The sequence below is a fragment of the Mixophyes fleayi genome, chromosome 11 (assembly GCF_038048845.1).
Source record: "Mixophyes fleayi isolate aMixFle1 chromosome 11, aMixFle1.hap1, whole genome shotgun sequence".
Lineage (NCBI taxonomy): Eukaryota > Metazoa > Chordata > Amphibia > Anura > Limnodynastidae > Mixophyes > Mixophyes fleayi.
The window spans coordinates 7133550-7156050 of NC_134412.1; the positions used below are offsets into that span (position 1 = coordinate 7133550).

At 40.7% G+C, this 22501-nt stretch overlaps 1 protein-coding gene across 5 annotated transcripts in view; it reads left to right on the plus strand.

Moving 5' to 3' along the window:
* The window catches only part of LOC142107114 (uncharacterized), a 55242-nt gene that overhangs the window by 24723 nt on the left and 8018 nt on the right, over positions 1-22501 (plus strand). Inside the window, exons 1-13 of one of the 5 annotated variants that reach the window (XM_075190285.1) lie at positions 3635-3835; positions 7150-7203; positions 7374-7427; positions 8345-8556; positions 10312-10350; positions 11966-11998; positions 13798-13872; positions 13989-14066; positions 14533-14772; positions 14868-14948; positions 18174-18413; positions 18509-18589; positions 20377-20448. In XM_075190285.1, coding sequence (XP_075046386.1) covers positions 7163-7203; positions 7374-7427; positions 8345-8556; positions 10312-10350; positions 11966-11998; positions 13798-13872; positions 13989-14066; positions 14533-14772; positions 14868-14948; positions 18174-18413; positions 18509-18589; positions 20377-20448 — 1246 coding nt within the window. In that variant the 5' untranslated portion in view covers positions 3635-3835; positions 7150-7162. Of the gene's footprint in view, positions 1-3634; positions 3836-3867; positions 4024-7149; positions 7204-7373; positions 7428-8344; positions 8557-10311; positions 10351-11965; positions 11999-13797; positions 13873-13988; positions 14067-14532; positions 14773-14867; positions 14949-18173; positions 18414-18508; positions 18590-20376; positions 20449-22501 lie in introns of those variants that run through there. The other 4 variants (XM_075190283.1, XM_075190282.1, XM_075190284.1 and 1 more) reach the window with 4 other exon arrangements.

The following is a 22501-nucleotide window of genomic DNA, read 5'->3' on the forward strand; positions in this document are numbered from 1 at the left end:
GGTTCACTAGATACAGGACCTTGTGTTTATATTGCATACACATACTCTCCAACAAAAGCCAAGCATATTAGTGCTCACATAATATGTGTTCATTTTGTGTTCATGGGCTGAGTCATATGACAGTCTGGGGCCAGACAGATTCTGAGTATATTATGTCATCCAATTAGTAATTATTTGAACTTTTGCCACCATCACTGTAAGCCTGAGGCCCAGAATAAGAGAAGAAATAAATATAACTTATCACTAGGTAACACAGCATGGAGAACTTTCACATGTGCATAAACCAGTGCATTTTATAAATGATATGAAGTAGTTATAACGGTTAAATATTCCCACGCTATGACTAATGAACATCTTTATTTGCTATGAAACGTAAAGGATTTTTCAAGCTGTGACCTTTCAAAAGTATTTTCAGAAAGTGCTATTCCGGAATTTAAAAATTGTGTTCATCACTAGAGTGTGGATGGTTGAAGACCAGGGTGTTACAGCTATCAGTATGATCATAAACTTGTAGAACAAGATGGAGAGGTCTTCACCTATAGTAGACGCATTTCCCGTAGAGCTTGACACGCTCACAGGTACTCGGATGCCCCCAGGTCTTACACTCAGAGTACTACAAGTTTATGAAACGTACCGTAGCGCTGAGTAGCAGGAGATGGAAGGTGCATAGTCAGGAAACAGGCTGAGGTCTCAGGTCCGAAGCAGGTACCATGGTCAGGAACAAGCAAGAAGTCAGGGCTGGCAGCAAACAAGGAGAGTCCAGAAATGTAGCAAAGGTCAGGGGGCACAGGCAGAGAATCAAAGTCCAGAAAAAAAAGCCAAGGTTCAAACACGGGTAATCCAATAATAGTAGATGCAGTGCACAGGAGCTGGTCAGGTAACAGAAGCTGCAAACTATAACCGGCAGTGAGGCTAATACACAGAGGATCCAATAGATACACAGCCCCCACACATGCATAAATCAGCCAGCAGGCTGTTAAACGATTAGTTCTAATTGCGCACGCGCCCGGCTGTCAGATTAGCTGGGCCGCGGCGGTAAAAGATAGAAGCGTCCCGGCTGTTACCCTGGTAACAGCCGGGACTTGTGGGCAGAAGTGACATCCCGATCGTCATGGCCGACAGGAGCGAGCTGCGGTGGCAGCATTGGAGCCGCGGCTCATGACACAGGGCCCGATTTACCGCTAGGCAACCTAGGCACATGCCTAGGGCCCAGAGCTTCCCAGGGGGCCTGCTGTGAGCAGGGTAAGAAAGGAGGGGGAGTGCCAAGTCTGATATGCGCTACCCTCCACCTGGCCTCCCTGCTGCCACTTGTCCGCCGGCCCAGGATAATAAAGTGCGGCCGAAGAAGAAGAAAAAAAGAAATCACCTGACTTGGAAGTCACATGACCGGGCAGCCTTCTCGCCTTCTGTCAGCTCCGTTCCACTGAATGTGTCATCGGGCATGATGACGTCACGCCCCACATTCAGTGGAACGGAGCAGAGAGGAGGGGAGGAGCCTGCCAGGCCATGTGATTTCCAAGTCAAGTGATTTCTTTTTTTCTTTTTCTTCGCCCGCACTTTATTATCCTGGGCCGATGGGCAAGCGGCAGCCGGGAGGGCAGGTGGAGGAGCCACAGCATGGAGAAGAAAGAAGACAGAACAGAAGAAAACAAAAGAGAACAGAGAAGAACAGAAAAGAACAGAAAAGAAGAAGGCAATAGAAAGGTAAGTAAATTAACAGAGCCAGAGGCACAATGGCACACACTCTAAAGGAAATAAAGAAGAGTGTGAGGGAACTGTTGTTAATATTAATGAAAATACAAAAATAAAGGAGACGGAGAAAGCATGTGTGTATGTGTGTATGTGTGTATGTGTACCTTAAGCGCTCATTCTCCCAAAGGGCAGTTCAACCGAGGTAGTTCCTCCCTAGTGTTGTATGACGTGGAAGATTTATATATCCATGCTATGAGAAACTACCTCGGTTGAACTGCCCTTTGGGAGAATGAGCGCTTAAGGTACACTATTTCATGCATACGTTTGGTTTAATTAGGAATTGGGTGGTTTCCCTCATTGTACCATAGGCTGCACATTTTTTGAACATCAGCGCCAGTCTTTGTCACACCCTTTTTTTTGTGAGTGAGTGTATGTGTGTTTATGGTCATACAGTGACATATCATTTGCAGGGTTGCAGGGCTTTTTCTGTAGGAGGGTGTCCTAGCTCTGTTCACCTGCTAGACACGCCCCCAATGATGCAAGCCACGCCCCCAATGATGGCGTGCCCAGTCCCTCTGCTCTAGGGGTATATGCTATGCTAAAAAAAATATAGTGCTATGGATTGTTTCAGGGAGGGGGCCCCAAACCAGTATCTTGCCTAGGGCCCAATGAGGTCTAAATCCAGCTCTGCTCAAGATGCCACTAATTGTAATGCATGTGTGACTTTAGTTAATGAAACCGTGGGACATGAACGATTTACTTATCAATACAGGAATACTATGCCAAAATACTTTGAACTTTGGTCACGATTTGGACAATTTGAGCCAGACTAGAAACTTTTTTGTCCCTCTTACCTCTCCTCCTTCCCCTTCATCAAACACTAAATTACTCATGCTATTTTATCATTTCACTCTTACTATATATTTCATCTTTATTCAGACTAATTAAATATAAGTTATTATGTATATTATTTATACTATATTAATATTTTAATATCTATTCTTTTCTGCAAGAAACTGGAAACAAACAGATTGAAATCTTTAATGTCAAATTTACATATATTGTTATTATTACATTATCAACTCGAAAACATATAAGAGATATATTATATTACATTGAAAGTTATATATATTGTCACATATTTTCTTTAGATGTAAAGTTATACTTTATGTAATGACAAAACTTGAATAAAAATATTTGATTAAATAAAACAATAAGAATATATATATATATATATATATATATATATAATCATCATTACCATTTATTTATATAGCGCCACTGATTCCGCAGCGCTGTACGGAGAATTCACTCACATCAGTCCCTGCCCCATTGGGGCTTACAGTCTAAATTCCTTAACACACACACACACACAGAAAGAGACACAGACTAGGGTCAATTTGTTAGCAGCCAATTAACCTACCAGTATGTTTTTACTGGTAGGTTAGTGTGGGAGGAAATCGGAGCACCCGGAGGAAACCCATGCAAACATGGGGAGAACATACAAACTCCACACAGATAAGGCCATGGTCGGGAATTGAACTCATGACCCCAGTGCTGTAAGGCAGAAGTGCTAACCACTGAGCCACCATATAAAAAATATGTACATTGTCCCTTCCGCACGTTCTTCATGCTTATTTGTAAACCTTCCATTAGGGCCAAATCCGTGGTATTGGTGAATGTGTGCACTCAGTGTCTCATTAACCACTTTCTCCTCCTGTACATAATACTTTTAGCTATTATTTCCTTGTGTTGATTTTTTAAGGGACAGCAATAGTTAAAGTTTGTCCGGTTCCTCCTCCTTCTCTAACTCCTCCCTCCCTCCTTCTCCCGTTTTCTCCAACCCACATTAACCAGACGGCGCTGGAATTGACAGTAGCAGCCACGCCAGGTGAGAGTTCCTGCAGGATTTGCTTTAACTTTAGTCTACATATACAATTTCTGCATTAGCTCTGTCTCTATGTAAGATACAGGATCCCAAACCCCGATGCACTTAATGGAATGGAGTCTATGCCCTCCAACCGGAGAGGAGCCTACTGTCAGCTAACTTCTATCCTCGTCGAGTAACACCGTGAGACAGGCTACTACGCAGCCGTGCAAATCCCAATCTTCCAACTCTGAATCGGCTTCGCCGTTCCGCACTGTATGTGTAAACTTGCATTATGTGGAATTTATAGTCTATAAATAGAGCTGGGACCACCCTGGTCACCTCATTCTGCTGTGTGGTGTGATGTGGGCAGGATTGGGAAACGTCATTGAGACGTGCGAAATTTCATGGACGAATGGAGAGTGTAGAGGATATTCTGTGGAACGGTTTTCAAAGTTTCATAGGTAAATATTTTTAAACAGGCAAAGAGTTAAAAGTAGATATTTAGTTAATATCCACGTGACAGGTGGCGTCCCATGTGTGTAGAGGTGAAGAAACTGTGCACGCAGGTAAGTGCGGGTAGTATGTTAATATATTGTGTGTGTCTGTGTGTGTGTGTGTCAGTATGCTAAATTAATGTGTGTGTGTGAGGAGGCGTATATTGGTGTGTAGGGTGTGTGGGTGTGTGTGTGGGGGGGGGGGCAATATATGAATGTATCGTCTGTGTGTCGGGGAGGGGGGAAGGGGGCCAGTATATGAATTGATTGTGTGTGTGGGGGGGGCAGTATATGAATGTATTGGGTGTGTGTGTGGGGGGGAGGGGGGCAGTATATTAATGTATTGTGTGTGTGGGGGCAATATATGAATGCATTGTGTGTGTGGGGGGAGCAGTATATGAATGCATTGTGTGTGTGGGGAGGGGGACAGTATATGAATGTATTGGGGGTGTGTGTGGGGGGAGGAGGGGGCAGTATATTAATTGATTGTGTGTGGGGGGGTGCAGTATATGAATGTATTGTGTGTGTGGGGGGAGCAGTATGTGAATGCATTGTGTGTGTGTGGGGGGGCAGTATATGAATGTATTGTGTGTGGGCCATTATATGAATGTATTGGGGGGGGCAGTATATGAATATATTGGGGGGACAGTATATGAATGTATTGGGGGGGCAGAATATGAATGTAGTGTGTGTGTGTGTGTATGAGGGGGGTCTTAATATAATGTGGGAGGTTGGCTATTAATTTAATTGAGGAGTGTAAGTGGGGGCTATTTATTAGGTGATATTTGATTTGTGGTGTGATGGTGGGGTAATTTAATTTAATAGTGGGTCCTATGAATTTAAGATGGAGCAATTGGACCTTTAATTTAATGCTGGGGTGGTGAGCTATTAATTGATTGTGGGGCTGTTTGGGGAGCATGAGGTCTATTTATTAAATGTGATTAGGAATTATTTAATGTCTGGGATTGTTGTGGAAATGGTTATATTTGTTAAACGCAAATACTATAAATTATTGCTGGGGCTGTTTGCAGGGAGAGAAATATTTATAATTATTATTATAATTAGCCAGGTATGTGTAAAAATAAATAAATAAAGCGCTGTAGGAAGAAGGAACATATAAAATAAAATGCAATATAAAGTGAGGTTTGTTTTTTACTGCATTGTTTTCATTATTTAAGATTTATCATTTATATTTAAGTATCGCTGGGTTAAGCAACACTAAAATAGCCTCTTTTTATATTGATAAATATATATTGTACCGAAAACCACCCTCTAAGGATGGGCCGCTACTTATGGGCCAGTGCTGTGTGCTTGCCCCCCGGGCTAAAGTCTGCCAGCCAGCCCCTGTTAATATGGTTACCCAAGGCTCAGCGTGTCATTCATTTGGCTTTTTATTGGCACAAATATTTTTTAAAATTTGTAAACAAAATATTATTGCAATCATAATTTTAGAAATATATATTTATATTTGCGATATTAAGCATTTTCCACATAGATCGCTTTTATCCCCCTTTCCTTTGAGGCTTTGGGTACAGTGAATGTTCTCATGGATTTTCTGTATAAGATACCTGTTACTTTTTTGTTTGATATGAGAAACAAAAGATATTTCTCTGTGTTAGTAAGAGATTACTTTGGGCCTGAGTCATTAAGGCAAAAAAGGAGTAAATGTTCTCTGGGACAAACCATGTTACAATGAAAGGGGTGCAAATTAGTTTATTATTTTGCACATAAGATAAATATACTGGCTGTTTTTTCATCTAGCACACAAATACTTGATAGCTTTATTATTACACTGAAATTTAAAGTTGATCTAGGACATGTCCTACCCCAACTATGAATCTGTCCCCACATTTTAAATTTACCTCCCCCTCCAATGTAACATGGTTTTGCCCAGGTGCAAATGTTACTCCTTTTTTATGCTTTGCTCTCCTTAATGACTCAGGCCCAAAGTATGAACATTCTAGAATACGTATATATTAGATGCAACGTTACTGCCATCTACTGTTAGTAGATGGCAGTAACATTAGTATTTTACAGTATAGTAATCTATGTCATAATGTAATATAAATGCATGCCTCTAATTAATTATATATGAATGCCATTCTATATATATCTGTGTTAGACACTGTGCACGTCAGCGTGTAAGCATTCTCGATTAAAAGAGTAATAATTGCAATAAAATTTTCTTTATTTTAACAATACCTATATACTTGTAAGAGGATCTATCCATCACCAGCAAAAACAGTTGTTTTAGCCGACATTATCGCACCACCCAATATACAATAAGGACATACTTGCCCACTCAACTGGCATTTCTGGGAGGCGGGGCCAAAATGACCTGATTCATGGTGCTCCACCCCCTCTGCAGTTGTACTTCATGCAATAAAAAAGTTTGCAAGTTTGGATACGGGTTACCACTGGAGATGGCATTGTTAAACCATGTGGCGATAACAGATTAAAATTATTTTAAAGTGTTTTATTCTTAGATTAAAGCAGTTATTTAATGTATATAAGTGATTACATTTTTTTATTACATTTTTTAATACATTTTAGATTTTTAAAAACTTTTACAAACAACCCCAACAATCAACACCTCTTTCAGCTTTCAGTAATGAGAATGGAATGTAACTCATAAGAGAAAGTGTCTCATTTGGTTAAAATGTTATTAAAGTGGGTGTATGGCTTTCTTGACAACTTTTTGTGCCTCCCCTCTGAGATCTTGGTGGGTAGGTGAGATGCAGGTGTGTAGGGGGCATGGTGCCTGATTCACTCCCACAATGGCCTGAAACTATCCAGGCTCTCACGGACATTCCATGGAGAGTGGATGGCGGTTCTATTTATCCACAACTTTTAAGGCAGCAGGGTCCAGAGGGTGTATTTATTTATTTTTATTTAATTTTTTTAGCCATCCTCCTATTTTTCCAATAAAAGTAATGAAGAAGACAGTGCTGGATAGAGCGGCAATCATCATGTGGTACGAGGGGATACGGCTGAATATTTCTTCAACCAAAAAAAATGTCTGCCTCTACTGTGTGCGAGCGACGCATTTATTTAAAACATAATGATCTAACCTGTGCAACATTCTCCCAACAGGGACTTCAAAAACATGGCCGTGACTGACGAGAAGTTTCCTGTTCAGGAAACAGGGTAAGTGGACAATTTAAGCACTTTTCTAAGTGTTTTAAACAATGGAACTCATTTAACATGCACACGTATGGACTTTGTTTAGAACCTGGTGCATTTTGTGCCTCCACTGTGTGCAAGCGACGCATTGATTTAAAACATAATAATCTAACATGTGTAACAACTCCCAACAGGGACTTCACAAGCATGGCTGTGACTGAAGAGAAGTTTCCTGTTCAGGAAATAGGGTAAGTGGACAGTTTAAGCACTTTTCTAAGTGTTTTAAACAGTGAAACTCATTTAACATGCACACGTATGGACTTTGTTTAGAACCTGGAGCATTTTGCGCCGCAAAAAGTTTTGTCTCAAAATATTTACGTCTGTTGAGTTGCACATATGTACAGAAGTATTTTTACATCAGGCACACAAATGCATTTACTTATACCCAACAACAAACAAGCGACTCCCACATCGATCGTTTACCCCTTAATAAGTCAAATAGAAATCTACTTTCCTGCAATAGTCCAAATGGAAATGATGTTTAAGAAACCTAAATAGATGTCTGGAAAGGGATATAATATAGCCGCAAAGCTAATGAATGAAGAACTACAAGCAGGAGGGGTTGATACATAAGCAGCCAATCAACAATGGCAGAGCTGCTGGTGTCATGGTCATCATCATCATCAGCATCATCATCAACACCATCGCACATCATATCTAGGAGATGCCTCAAAGTCACATTAGGTTGCATCTATACCCTGTTACTATACTCATCTTATTCTTGCACTCCCCATTCTGCCTCTCCAAATGTCATTCTAAGATCTGAACATATCTAGGTACTGACGCATTTTGTTATGCATGTGCAGCAAGGAAACGCGTGTATTAACATCAGAAACCTTAATATACGTCCAACTTGAAATGAAGCCTGTTGTTAGAAACATCTTTACTCTGTCCAACTCTTCTACCTGCAAATTTCTGCTTCCCCACAATTGTCGGCATCTTGCTATTAACCCAGGCATTTTTGCGGAAATCAAGGCGCACAACATTGCCAAAGCTGCTTTTGTATTGGCGTTGTCGACGATTTGTGTTTCTTAAGTAAGAGCTTGTCACTGTTTGACTGTGACATTATTATGTGCTGTGATTTTTTTACATTTTTATTATTTAGGTGTTTTATTGGCATATGTGAAAAGGTAATTCAGTCCTGCAATGTCGTCCAATGTGAGGATGCCACTGGGGAATATTCACCAGCCCCTCAGGATGTCACACAGGAGTTGGAGAAATTAAATGTCCCAGAAATAAGCAAGAAGAGAAAGATGAGGAAACGAAAGAAAAGGCAAAGGACAACAACACTAACACCACCATGTAAAACATGGAAAGGTGAGGAACTTCAAAAATATATATACACTATATATACTAATTATTTATTCCTAGTGTAATTGTGTATTGACATTTACTTTGTCTCGGAAGCTTATATATACATATATACAAAAACATACCGGGTTTGATTTTGACAAGGCATTGTGACTGATGTTGCAGTCGACTTTAGTCGGGCAGATGGCACATTCAGCATACTTAGAACAGGAGCTGAATCAGTTAATTATTACTAATGAATATTAGAGCATAACAGGTGTGTTGCCCATTACAGCTCTTGCATATCCTGGTAAGGATTTTTTTCTAACTAAATTGATACATTTTTGCACACTTGCAACCAAAATGAATCCACATGCCAGTCAGATCCCTCATGTATTTCAAAACACCTCCACATGCTATGTGGTTGACCTCCCACACAGTATATAAACCTGCTCTGCCTGTCATTCCCTGCCGAAGTATCAGATTTACTGTTCTGAACTCCTGCGTTCTCTTCTGTTTATTGCTTGATTCCTGATTATTGACCCAGCTAGCTCCTGACTTTGTGATACATGGAGCCTGAATTTGTACTGCCCTGGCTGGTTTTGACCTTTTCCGTTTCCTGACTTTTTCTCTGCTTGCTGATTCTGTTTGTTTTACCTGCATCCTGCTGACCTCGGCTAGTCTGTCTGTACTCTTTCAAGTATATGATACTTCATTGTATTACTATGTTCTGTACAAATAGGGTAGGGCGACTTTAGCATGTATTATTAACACTGTCAAGCCATATGTCTAGACTATTATGGGGTGTAGGTATAAACTCTTGTTACTCCTGATGTACACCTGGCGTAAATGCTACAGTTTTTGAGCAGGATGCATCTTGAGATGCGTACGACTCAACATATGCACGTAAGCACACTTTTTTAACGTGTATCTTTCCTACATACGTTCAGAGACCAAATGACTCCACCTCCAAATGAGTCTCTAATTGAAACAGAATTGGTTTAACTGAGATGGAAAAAGACTTAGGAATAATAGTTGACAGGAAGCTGAGTAGTTGCACAGTGCCAGGCAGTGGCTACAAAAGCTAATAAAATCCTCAGATGCATAAAATGAGGGATGCAATGTTTATTACATCATCATATTAATATTATTATAATATAATATTGTTTAATTCCCTGGTTATGCCTTATATGGAATATAGGTAACACTTTTGGGCATCTCCTGGTGTTTAGAGGCAGCCAAACAAGGTTTGCTTAATTTCGGGAAACAAGCAGGCCCGGCGCTCCCATTAGGCAATTGCCTAGGGTGCCGGGCTCTGCAGGGCGCCTCAAAATAAAAAAAACACGACTATGGTCATTTAAAACTGTGCGGAAATCCACAGGGAGGAGAGGGGGAAAGGGGCTATGAATCTTACCTGCCCTCCGCTCACTGACAGTGACAGGCCGTGATGATGTCATCATCACGGCCCGACAGTGTCTGTGAGGGGAGGGGAGAAGACAGAGCAGAGAGGAGCAGCTTCTTGCAGGTAAGATAAAGAAAGACATGGGGAGGGGAGCTGAGGGGAGGGAAGCACAGCGCCAATTTTGACAGGGTACCCACGGCGGGGGGCGCCGATTTTTAAAGGGGGGGGGGGACGATTTTCACACTGTGCCTAGGGCGCCAAGGACCCTAGCACTGGCGCTGGAAACAAGACATCTTAGAAATGACCTAGTCAATATGTATAAATATTGTTGATGTGAATAGAAAGATTTTCTAACATAGTTTAAAATTCCCTTTCTACAGGGCTCTCTAAAGGACACTTCTTCATTATGATTATGATTGGTAAGTATCCACTAAAGGCAAATTCTAATTTTAATAGTGTTGTTTTAAAAATTATGTATCCCGTTCAATAGTTTGGTCAGGATCTTTTGTCCAAACACTGATGACATAAGCATTTCTAAAAAATACATCTGATTTAAAAAGCTTTCCGCAATGAAGTGTAATGCTCGACTTGCCTACCACCATGTATTTGTACCTTCAGTCCAGCATTGTTCCCAGTATGGTGACTATTGGCACTGGGATGTTAAATGGTAATCGTACCAGCAGGAAGTGAGCCGGAACTAAGACTACCTGTAGGTGTGTGCAAAACATTACTACCCCCTCTCCATCGCATGCGTAACATTCCTCTTCCATATTGCAGACAGAAGAACTTTACTTATTAGATGTCTCTGTAGAAGGGGGGAGAGTAGGAGGGAGAAAAGTAGGGAGTTAAAAGAAGGGATCACCAAGGCTTGCTATGTATAAACAAGCCCAATCTCACCCTTTATCCAAACAGAACAATAATGCGGACAATATTTTCACATTTACTTTTCTGCACACAGCACAAATAAAGGAAGGTTTGAGACTAGTGCCCCTCCAAGGTATTATGCCAAATTCAGTTTTACATTGATTCCATTTAGGGATAAGGTACATAAAATCTCATTGAGGTGAACCAAGCTCTAACTAAACTATGCAGAATCATCAATCTTATAAAAATCCAAAGCTTTGTGCAGAATACACTACTCATAAATGTTCATTTCCTGGCCACATAGAATGATTGTTCATTTAGCATAGGAATAGCTGATTTCTATGCTTAATTCACATAATGTTTTTCACTGTGCTATGAAAAGGCTCTTCTTAAAAAAAGTAGGAGGAGGAGGCCCTCAAACTAAACCGGAAAAACAGCTTTTGAGATCTTACGGTGGACAAGACATCTCACATCTGAATCACTGACAGATTAGTGAATTTGTAGGAGCCATATCTATGATACAGAAGATCATTTTTCACTCATGAGTTTTACATACAAATAAAGAGTCATTCTGCCATGAAAACGAGGAGTGTCTCGACTGCCTGGCATAAAAGCTTAGACATTCCACTAACTGGTTGGCATGGTGCCATAGTATTTAGCTTTGCTGGAGGCATGGGTTCCAATCCATCCCAGACATTAGCTATGTAGAGTTTGTATGTTCTTCTCATGTTCGCTTCAGTTTACTTTTACACTCCAAAAACACATTGGTAGGTTAATTGGTTTCAGTCAAAATTGACCCAAGTATGCGTTGGTGTTGTATAGAATTTAGACAGTAAGCTCCACTGGGGCAGGGATGGATAAGAGTGATTAAGCATTCTCTGTACAGCACAGTGTTAAATCAATAAAAGATAATAGTTCACATTTACTTCTATGTGGGTATGGCACAGCTAGAAGCAGAAAGCCCAATAAGCATGCTTAATAATAGGAGCTGAATGACCCTGCTCGTTACGCCATCTGTTTAATTTTTCACCAGGGCACCAAACTCTTTGGCATGTGACACAATGAAATCTGGGTAAACTGGGGTAGACTGGGTAAATGCTCCATTGTAATAAAATTTTAGCTACACAATCCATAAGTTAATTATTACTAAAAGATATTCTATCTTTACAGCTGTGTTGCCCATTTCAGCTTATGCATTTCCCGGTAAGTCCAGGACTTTTTTTCTAACTTAAATGTTACATTGTTGCTCTCTGTAATGTTTAAAATGTAAGCACTATTTTTCAACAAGTGCAAATTAGCATTCTTCAAGCACCTGTAGTATTGTCGTGGAAGGTACGAACAGCCGAAGGCAATGTACAATAACTGCTTCTCCAGTATTGACAGCACATAGGCACATATAGGATATAAAACAAATTGTAGAAACAATAAATATATTAAATATAAATATGTTTCCACAAAACAAATGATTCTAGGTATGTTTTAAAAAGTTGTCTGTTAACTGACAGCTGTCCCCAAATAGCACTCACAAGCTGGTAAATGAGTACGCTGCTGTTAATTCTTTATTAGGAACACAAAAGTCCCCAAAATAATTAGATACTATTCCATATGTATCCAATAATTGTAATAATATAATAATGACATATATAGACAGACACAATAAAATGGCTCTTAGGCGCACTTGTCCATTAAACATCTTAAATTTATAAATTATAAAAATGCATTGTATCTAAAGTACGTATTAAGAACATCCAGATTTATGTAATTACTATTAAAAAAAAGAAATACGATTTTTTTTTACAAATATTTTTATTAATGATTATAGTATTAAGGGTTGTTGATTTATTTCATAGTAATTTTTTTCATACATTCTGATGGGAATTTTTATATTGCACATATGCAAGTAACATTAAGGCCGAGCGTACAGACACCCAGATTCAAATGGAAATGTATTTTGAGATCCATTGGGATTTGAAGACTCAGGTTGCATGCTCGTTTTTTTGAAAAGCAAGTTGAGTGAAGGTTGGGTCCAAAGTTGAAACAGGCCCTCTATGTGTATCTATCCTAAACTTACATCTATGTTTTACGTCATATGTCTTTTCAAAATAAAAAGTTTAAAAGTAAAATAAAAAATAATAATAATTCATTCAATAAAACATATATAAGAATGAAAATCAAAATAAAATATAATAGCTCCACCAATGTTGCTTCTCCTACAATGGACAACAAGTAGATATCAATATGAAATGATAGCAGGAGGAAAACAAAATGAAAATGAGACCCCAAAACTTCAAGCGGCTACAGCAAGTCAGTGAAAAGTGGGGCTAGCCTGTCGCCACTGAAATCCGTACAAGATGATTTATAAAATAAGCTCTGCTTCCTGAGCGCTCTTTTTCAAATGATCACATGATCTGATGTCTTAGAGAACTGCCCATTGTCCTAATTATGTTAGTGATTTTCTGAAGGATGTTTTATAAAGCTGAGAGTTAAAATCTGGGGTCCCTTATTGATGGCGTAGTCGACAGAGTTTCCTCTGATAGGTCATTTTTGGGCCAACCATTTTCCATTACTGTATTACAGGATAAAGAATAAGGGAAACAAAGTCATAAACATTTTCAAATCCACAAAGAGTTGAGTCAGCCATTTTGTTGGTCAGTCCGACATTCACGGGGATGCCGAATAAACACAGTAGGAACCAGTGAGGAATGAGGAACTGTATGACTAACATTTATGTTTTTTCTAGTGAATTGAATGGCTGCATGCTCATGGATTTTGGCCCAGCACACAAAATGGCCGCTCTCTTGCTGTAGATGGCTGGTGCTTTAGAATGACACAACACTTAAGAAGTTTACTAATATTAACAGAGCAATACTTCTACTGTACAACAACAACAACTAAGACATCTAGTACTTATTCAGTTGATAATATTACAGAACTAAACCTATCTCCAATGAAAACACTATCGGCACGTGATGACTAGTAAACTCATATCTTTGTGATCTCAGGATCTATGGCATCCTCGGAGGAGGGGGGCGACAACCAAAGTCAGAAAACGGAGGAATTAACACATAATGGAAACGGTAAAGTTATGAAACGATTGTTTTATCACTAAGTGTGTAACAGATAGTGTTTACTGATCAATGTAATGCAGATCAATTAAAGGAGACCTCCAATCTTAAACATTCTTATCTTTCAGATGAAGGTGGCAGGTCTGCATTTAATGGGGCTGCATTAAAACAGCAGATCTCTTTTAACACAGAATGGCCAAAAAAATGTAGGTGGACATACGTTATTTTTGCGTGCGTAATTTTAATTTACTCTCATTTTGCCACCAGCTCCGTGAGATTACATCATGTCTAATGTCATCTAAGGGTGGAATTTTCCTATAATCTATCATTGGATTATGGGGTGAAATGTGGTTTCATTGTTATTTCTAAATATTTCTCACATAAAGCAGAATCCCAAAAGTTTGTTAGAAAGGGTCATGTTTGACTTATTAAACCATGTATAATCAGTGGTGGAAGTGTGGGGGGGGGGGGTATACGGGGGTATGCATGCCATACCGACACTTCTTCTACTGCTACATTGTAACACTATCACATTCCAGACACCTACATTTTCAATACCAACACTTCTAAATTTCGTCGTCCACCACTGTATATAATAAATTATTATTAATAATAATAATAATAATAATAATAATAATAATATTATATCCTTTCCTCCCTACTCTGTTCCAGATCGTTGTGCTGTTCGGGTGACAGATTTTCCTATTGACATAATACAAGATGAACACAGACACACTTTCGATAAGCCAGATCGCTGTCCAAAAAAAGTTCCTGTTTTTGGATCCTACTCCGCTTGTTTCGTGAATGAATCCATACTGATCATTTACTGCAGTAATGACAATCACAGACCATTGCAGGTAGAGCACGGGAAGGGAAGAATAGACCCAATATTTGTCGACATGAATTCTGAAGGTAAGACGTGTTTCATTATACAGTTTCTACAAGTATGAATCAATCAGTGAAGTAAGACTTCTCAGATACACACAGACATGTTGGTGTTATTGCAGAGTGCAAGTCATCCATGGAGGATAAGTTTGATACACGGATCCCGCCCTCTGGAGATGTGGCGAACAGCGAAGACACTGAAGGTAGGAAAATATTTTTTTTTATTAAACTAGGTACAATTAAAGTTGTGTAACTGAAAAATGATGGTGTATGTAAACCCCTTAATGTTCTTTGACATTTGGCATCTGGGGTATCGCTCTTTGAATAAATTATAATAAAAATGTCTCTGTTCCAGTTCGTAATTGATCTCCCAACAGCCCTGTTAAATAATCCAAATTATCTTGAAAAATGGAAGAATTCCTGCCTAATTTACTAGTTAGAGTCATGTACACAATAGTGTCACGTGTAATAGATACTCACCCAACTGGTGGGTCCAGAGTAGTTGTAGGATGGGCTTTGAAGGAACATTTCACCCTTCCCTCCATGTATGTTTGTACCCAGATACAAAATACAGGAAAATCTTTGTGCAGATTGATTAATGAACTCCAAGACAATTATTGATCCATGAATTCTCTCACCAGCCAAAGTGCAGAACAGGGGGAAGAGGTGGAGAGGTAATTAAGGGACTTAGGAGGGAAGTGGAGGAGCAGATCCTGGATTCATAGTGTAGCATATTGGTGGTTGGTCACATAAGAGGGACCAGTTACCAAGAGGTAGAGGAACGGTTCGGCCAGTCCTGGCCTCACATACTAGGGTCCCAGATCTCTTATAGCTCCCCGTCATTTCTAAAGATCGGAATTTGGGCTCTTCAGAATGAGAGATGGTCCAGTGTAATATTTTTAAATTAAAATAAAGTGTTAGGGGGATAGGTCACCCAACGAGTCATCCAGCCCTGATTAATAATCACACAATGAGTGTTTGAGGGGCTGTAAGCTCCTTCTATAAGACTACAGACATTCGCTGATGCTTGGCGATTGTCTTTTTTACGAACCATGCATTCTGATTGGCTGGTGGACTGTACTTATTTGGAAAATTTTGGCCTCATTGCCATTGATTCGTAAATTAATTCATCAGCAGCGAACCTCTGAGTCATAACAGTACTCCCCCCCCCTTGACGAGGGGTTAGGAAACCCCTAAAACCTGTTTTCTTGGGAAACTCTTTAAAAAAGTCACACTTAAGCCTATCTGCATGGATATCAGCACTAGGAACCCAGGATCTTTCTTCTGGGTCAAAACCTTTCCAGTGGACAAGGAAATGGAGCTGACCTCTCCTAAGCTTAGAGTTCAGGATTTTCTCTATTTCGAACTCAGGTTCTCCTTCGACCATAATCGGGGGAGGTTTGGTCTGGACTTGGGGTGAGAACCTGGAGGAAAATATAACTGGTTTGAACAGTGAACAATGAAATGTTGATGGAATCCTCAAGGATTTGGGCAACTCCAATCGAAATGCTACCGAGGCCCGAATTTTCGAGATGGCTGTCTTAATTTGATGTTTTTGGTAATTAACCAAACTCGATCTCTGACTTTAAACGAGCACAGGATACGGTGTCTGTCAGCAAATCGTTTGGAGGTAATGGAGGCAGCGTGAAGAGCAGAATGGACCTTTCTCCACATTGCCCTGAAATGATGGGCAGGAGATCTAGGGTTAGGTTTATCAGAACTGGGAACTTGAGAAATTGAATTGCAACGAGGATGGAACCCCATATTGCAGTAGAAAGGGGACACACCGGAAGCAGAATGACAAGTGTTATTGTAAGCAAATTCTGCCCAGTGTAAACATTCCGTCCAGTTGTTGTGCATTTTAGAGATATAGCAACGCAAATATTGTTCCATGGACTGATTCACCCTTTCCGTCTGACCATCAGATTGAGGATGATATCCAGAGGACAAACTGACATTAATGCCAAGGGAAAGGCAAACGGTTTTCAAGAAGGCAGCGATGAACTGTTGGCCTCTATCGGAAACTATGTCCTCTGGAGACCGTGCAGTCTGACGATGTGCCTCAGAAATAGATTCGAAAGAGCTTTGGCATTGGGAAGCCGAGAGAGTGGAACAAAGTGGGCTTGTTTGCTGAATCGGTCGACAATTACCCATATTGTATTGCATCCACGAGACTCAGAGAGGTCCACCACAAAATCCATTGAAATGTGAGACCAAGGTTTATGAGGAATAGACAGTGGCAGCAGTTCCCCCATGGGTTGGGTTCTAGGAACTTTGGTCTGGGCACAGACCACACAAGCAGAAATGAAAGAAACCACATCCTTCTTCATTCCAGGCCACCATACAGAACGTCTAAGTAATGTAAAGGTTTTCAGGATTCCAGGATGTCCTGCTACTTTAGAAGTATGACAATCAGTTAAGACTGCATTCCTGAGGGAAAACGGAACAAATAAGAGGTGTGCCGGAGTATTTGCAGAGGGTTGAACCTGGAAACGTTGGAGTGAAGACTGAAGATCCTGAGTGATACCAACAATGATGTTTTGATCTGGAATGATAGGCATGGGAACAGAAGGACTCTCTTGCAGTGATTGGAAGCTGCATGAAAGCGCATCTGCTTTGATTTCTTAGGAGCCAGGTCTATACGTGATCAGAAATTGGAATCGGGTGAAGAACAGGGTCCATCAGGCTTGCCTGGAATTCAGTCTTTTAGCAGATTGTCACTAATCACTAAGACTGTGTAACAGATAGTGTTTACTGATCAATGTAATGCAGATCAATTAAAGGGGACCTCCAACTTTAAACATTCTTATCTTTCAGTTGAAGGTGGCAGGTCTGCATTTAATGGGACTGCATTAAAACAGCAGATTTCTTTTCATACAGGAAGGGAACATTTTTTTGGGGTGAACATATGTTAATTTTGTGTGCGTAATTTTAATTTACTCATTTTGTCAACAGCTCTGCGACTCTACATCATATCTAATGTCATCTAAGGGTGGAATCTATCATTGGATTATGGGGTGAAATGTAGTTTCATTGTTATTTCTAAATATCTCTCACATGTCCCTGACACTTCTCCTACTGCTACATTGTAACACTATCACATTCCAGTCACTTACATTGTGTGTGTGTGTCTGTGTGTGTGTGTATATATATATGTGTGTATATATATATATATATATATATATATATATGTTTATATATATATATACACATATACAGTGGTGGAAGTGGGGGGTATACAAGGTATGTTATATCATCACTTCTTCTACTGCCTTCATTGTAACACTATCAAATTCCTTTCACTTACATCTTCCATATCGACACTTTAAATCTCAATGTCCACCACTGTATATAATAAAATAATAATAATAATAATAATAATAATAATAATAATAATATTATATCCTTTCCTCCCTAATCTGTTCCAGGTCGTTGTGCTGTTCGTGTGACAGATTTTCCTATTGACATAATACAAGATGAACAGAGACACACGTTCATTAAGCCAGATCTCTGTCCAAAAATAGTTCCTGTTTTTGGATCCTACTCCGCTTGTTTCGTGAATGAATCCATACTGATCATTTACTGCAGTAATGACAATCACAGACTATTGCAGGTAGAGCACGGAAAGGGAAGAATAGACCCAATAACTGTTGACATGAATTCTGAAGGTAAGACGTGTTTCATTATACAGTTTCTACAAGTATGAATCAATCAGTGAAGTAAGACTTCTCAGATACACACAGACATGTTGGTGTTATTACAGTGTGCAAGTCATCCATGGAGGATAAGTTTGATACACGGATCTCGCCGTCTGGAAATGTGGCGAACAGCGAAGACACTGAAGGTAGGAAAATATTTTTTTTATTAAACTAGGTAAAATTCAAGTTGTGTAACTGAGAAATGATGGTGCATGTAAACCCCTTTGGCATCTGGGGTATCGCTCTTTGAATAAATTATAATAAAAATGTCTCTGTTCCTGTTCGTAATTGATCTCCCAAAAGTCCTGTTAAATAATCCAAATTATCTTGAAAAATGGAAGAATTCCTGCTTAATTTACTAGTTAGAGTCATGTACATGTAACACCCCCCTAGTGGTGTTTTAGTTAAACCTTTACCTCAGTGAATACAGGAGGGGTCACCTAGAGGGTAAGCTAGAATTTTATAAAAAGTTACATAAACTGGCTACCATGGTGATAACCCAGCCCAGCCTGGAAACTGAGGGAGAGGAAGGAGGTGCTGTCATTTAAGAGGGGGATAGAGAAGAGAGAGAGAGAAAGAAGACACAGGAGAGGAGAGATGGTAGCTGGGGACCTGGGAGAGAGTGGGGTGGAAGCTCCCAGGCTCCCCCAGCATTGCCTGGCTGTCTGAGCATAGTGACTGAGCCAGGGCAAGGAATGTGTGCCCTGGATGAGAGGGAGAACTCCATGTCACTATAGAGAACCCAAGAGAGAGGGAACACTTCGCATGGAAGAGGCACTGGAGTGAGGGCTGCTACAAGAGGCATGGTAGCTGTAGTGTCAGATCCTGAGGCTGAGAGTACACAGAGTAACGTGTCAGAGCACAGGAGACATCATCTCCGCAGAGGAGGGATGAGCTGCAGTTGAGAGGTGCACAGAGTGTGTCAGAGCTGCATGGAGGAGAGGCTACCTGCCTTTTAGCATCCATGCGAGTGCCCTTGCAGAGGAGGGTGATCTGCAGTGAGTATGGAGTGCAAGAGACATGTAAATTATGTTATTTAACATCTGGATAACATTAAGAACTGTGCAGGAGGAGTAATAAGATATTTGCAACCATATTCGTATTGCTCATTAAGAACTGTGCTGGAGAGAGTAAGGAGATGTATATATTCTGCAACCATTATGATTATCGTGCTGGAGGAAGAGGAGTGTAAATAAAGAGTTGAGTTTGTTATAGAGATGGTCTGGCGCCCAAATTATTGTGACTAATACACTGCATTACAAGGTGACATTACCTGTGTCCCACTAACTACAGAGAAACACCTGCATGTGCAGGGACCCCCTGATCATTTACACCCATGCCCATCAGCTAGCCAAGGCTTGAGAAGGAGGTGCACTGTGTACCCCTTGCACCTCATACTACACACAGTGATAGGGGGTTACATACACAATAGTGTCACATGTAATAAATACTCACTCGACTGGTGGGTCCAGAGTAGTTGTAGGATGGGCTTTGAAGGAACATTTCACCCTTCCCTCCATGTATGTTTGTACCCAGATCCAAAATACAGGAATATCTTTGTGCAGATTGATTAATGAACTCCAAGACAATTATTGATCCATGAATTCTCTCACCAGCCAAAGTGCAGAACAGGGGGAAGAGGTGGAGAGGTAATTAAGGGACTTAGGAGGGGAAGTGGAGGAGCAGATCCTGGATTCATAGTGCAGCATATTGGTGGTTGGTCACAGGAGAGGGACCAGTTACCAAGAGGTAGAGAAATGGTGGGGCCAGCCCTGGCCTCACATACTAGGGCCCCAGATCAGGGATGATTGTGGGAATGGACGGCAACAAAATAACCGGCTGTTATAAAAAACATAAGAAGCAAAGTACAATGAACCGTTGGTCTTTTTCTTCTTTGCTACATTTCTGGAAGTAAAATCTCTGTTATTTTTAGAGAACAAATCGTCCGTGGAGGACCACAATGAACCAAGCGCACGGAAGTCTAGTAACATATCGACAGCTGCAGGTATTCAAAACGTTGTAGTTAATGTGTCGTGTGGGGTTCGTCACAGAAGAAATGAACTTATAAATATTGATCAATATAGGGTTAAAGTTATATTTACAACTTGGCTTAATGTTCGGTTTATTGTTAGGATTAGGACTATTTAGTGAAGGTATGATTTAACCACACAGATCTCAGGATCTCCTTTGTCGAAATTCTCTAGAAAGAGTACATTTGTTTCCTTGAAATAAGGGTTCTCTTACTTTCCTAGGACACAGGGGGCAGAGATTTTAGAACCATTCCCATCCAGGTTCCACCACTAGGAAGCCTAACTATAGGCCAACTGTCCTGGTGGCCAGAGGTTAAATGTTTATGAAGGTCTGGTGTTGAGATGAGGACTAATCCCAATACCTGAGCTTTATGGGATCACGCAAATGAAAGGGAACAAGGCCAACGTCTTAATTGGGGCTGTGGTCAGATCAAAACACGAGGCATAGTCACGTCACTTACGAAGCGCAAGGGCATCCCTTTCCAGGGCCGGTGCTAGGGTCCACGGCGCCCTAGGCATTTTTAAAAAAAGCAGCGCCCTCCCCGCAAAAATCGCCGCCCTCCTCTCCTTACCTTGTCTCACCACCGCCGCCTCTCTGCTCCGTCTCCTCCCTTCCACTCACTGACACTAGTAAGTGGAGGGGAGGAGACGGAGCAGAGAGGCGGCGGTGGTGACAAAATAGCCTCTTCCCCCCCTCCCCGTCCATCTGAATGCTGTGCGGCGGCCGTGACAGGTATGGTCAGCGGTCGCCGCACAGTTTTAAAGTATTTTAGAATTCTGTGACGCCCTCCAGGCGGCCTCCAGAGCCCGGCGCCCTAGGCAAGTGCCTAACCTTGCCTAATGCGAGCGCCAGGCCTGTCCCTTTCCCCCCACCCCTTAAAACTGCACCAGTGAACAGTTCACAGCTCTTCTATATCTCATTAGAGATATTTGGGCTTTTAATGCAATTATAAATATATAAATATAAAGATGAAATAAAAATATAATTCAACCAGTTAATTTTTTGTCCTTTATGTAACTGCAGTAATATCATTCCAGCGCATGGATTGAGAGTAGCAAAGTTAGTACTGTCATAATAATGTCAGTAGAGGGAGCCACTGAGCCATGAAGCCATAATGACAGTGAAGTGATAGGCTGCTGTCTCATGAATATTGCTTCAGCTCATAATAAGTCTGCCTCCACTGTAGGTGTCTGGTCTACCTTAAAGCACCTCCAGACCTGTATATTAAGTATTCATAATGGAATCCCGCATTTGTGAAGGGTTGTGTGTGATCCGCTCAGTTCAACCATAGAATACAGCACTTTACCAAACACCATATATCCACTGCAGAGCCGTAACTAGAGATTTTAGTGCCCTGGGCGAGAGACACCATTGGCGCCCCCCATTTTGGTGGGAGTATATGCGGCCTCCCAATGCGTGCACAGCTGGAAGAGAAGTAGCCATCCTACTGTGGTGGGGGGTCTGTGTAACTCTGTCCTACCTGTTCTTGTGGTTTGACTACCTGGTGCTCCTGCTGGTGTGTTAAGCTCACTTGCTGCTTGGCTGGATCCTGTTGGGACCCTGTTTGAAAAAAAGATAGTTATTATTCACCACAAGGAAAACAAAGCAACTAGTGAATACTCTAGGCCTCCCTCCTCTAACCAGAGCCCTTTCATTAAACAAAGTACCCTTGTTTAATACTCAGGTATCCTTCGCAAGGTTAAATTAATATTATTTACATTTAAAAAATAGGCATATTTGCCCCCTAACAGCCCCGACATTAAATAGCATTCACATTTCGCAAATAGGTCTTCTTCTGCCCCAAATCAGCCCCGAATTCAATTAAATACACCCAAAACCCCTCATTATTAAAGTAATAGCCCCCACCACCACAATCATTCAACAAGTAAAAAAAATAGCCCCTATCCATAAATGACTAGCCCCACCAATAAATGACTAACCCCACCAATAAATAAATAGCCCTTATCCCCATTAAATTAATAGTCACCACCAATAAATGAATAGCCCTTACTTACGTTAAATAGACC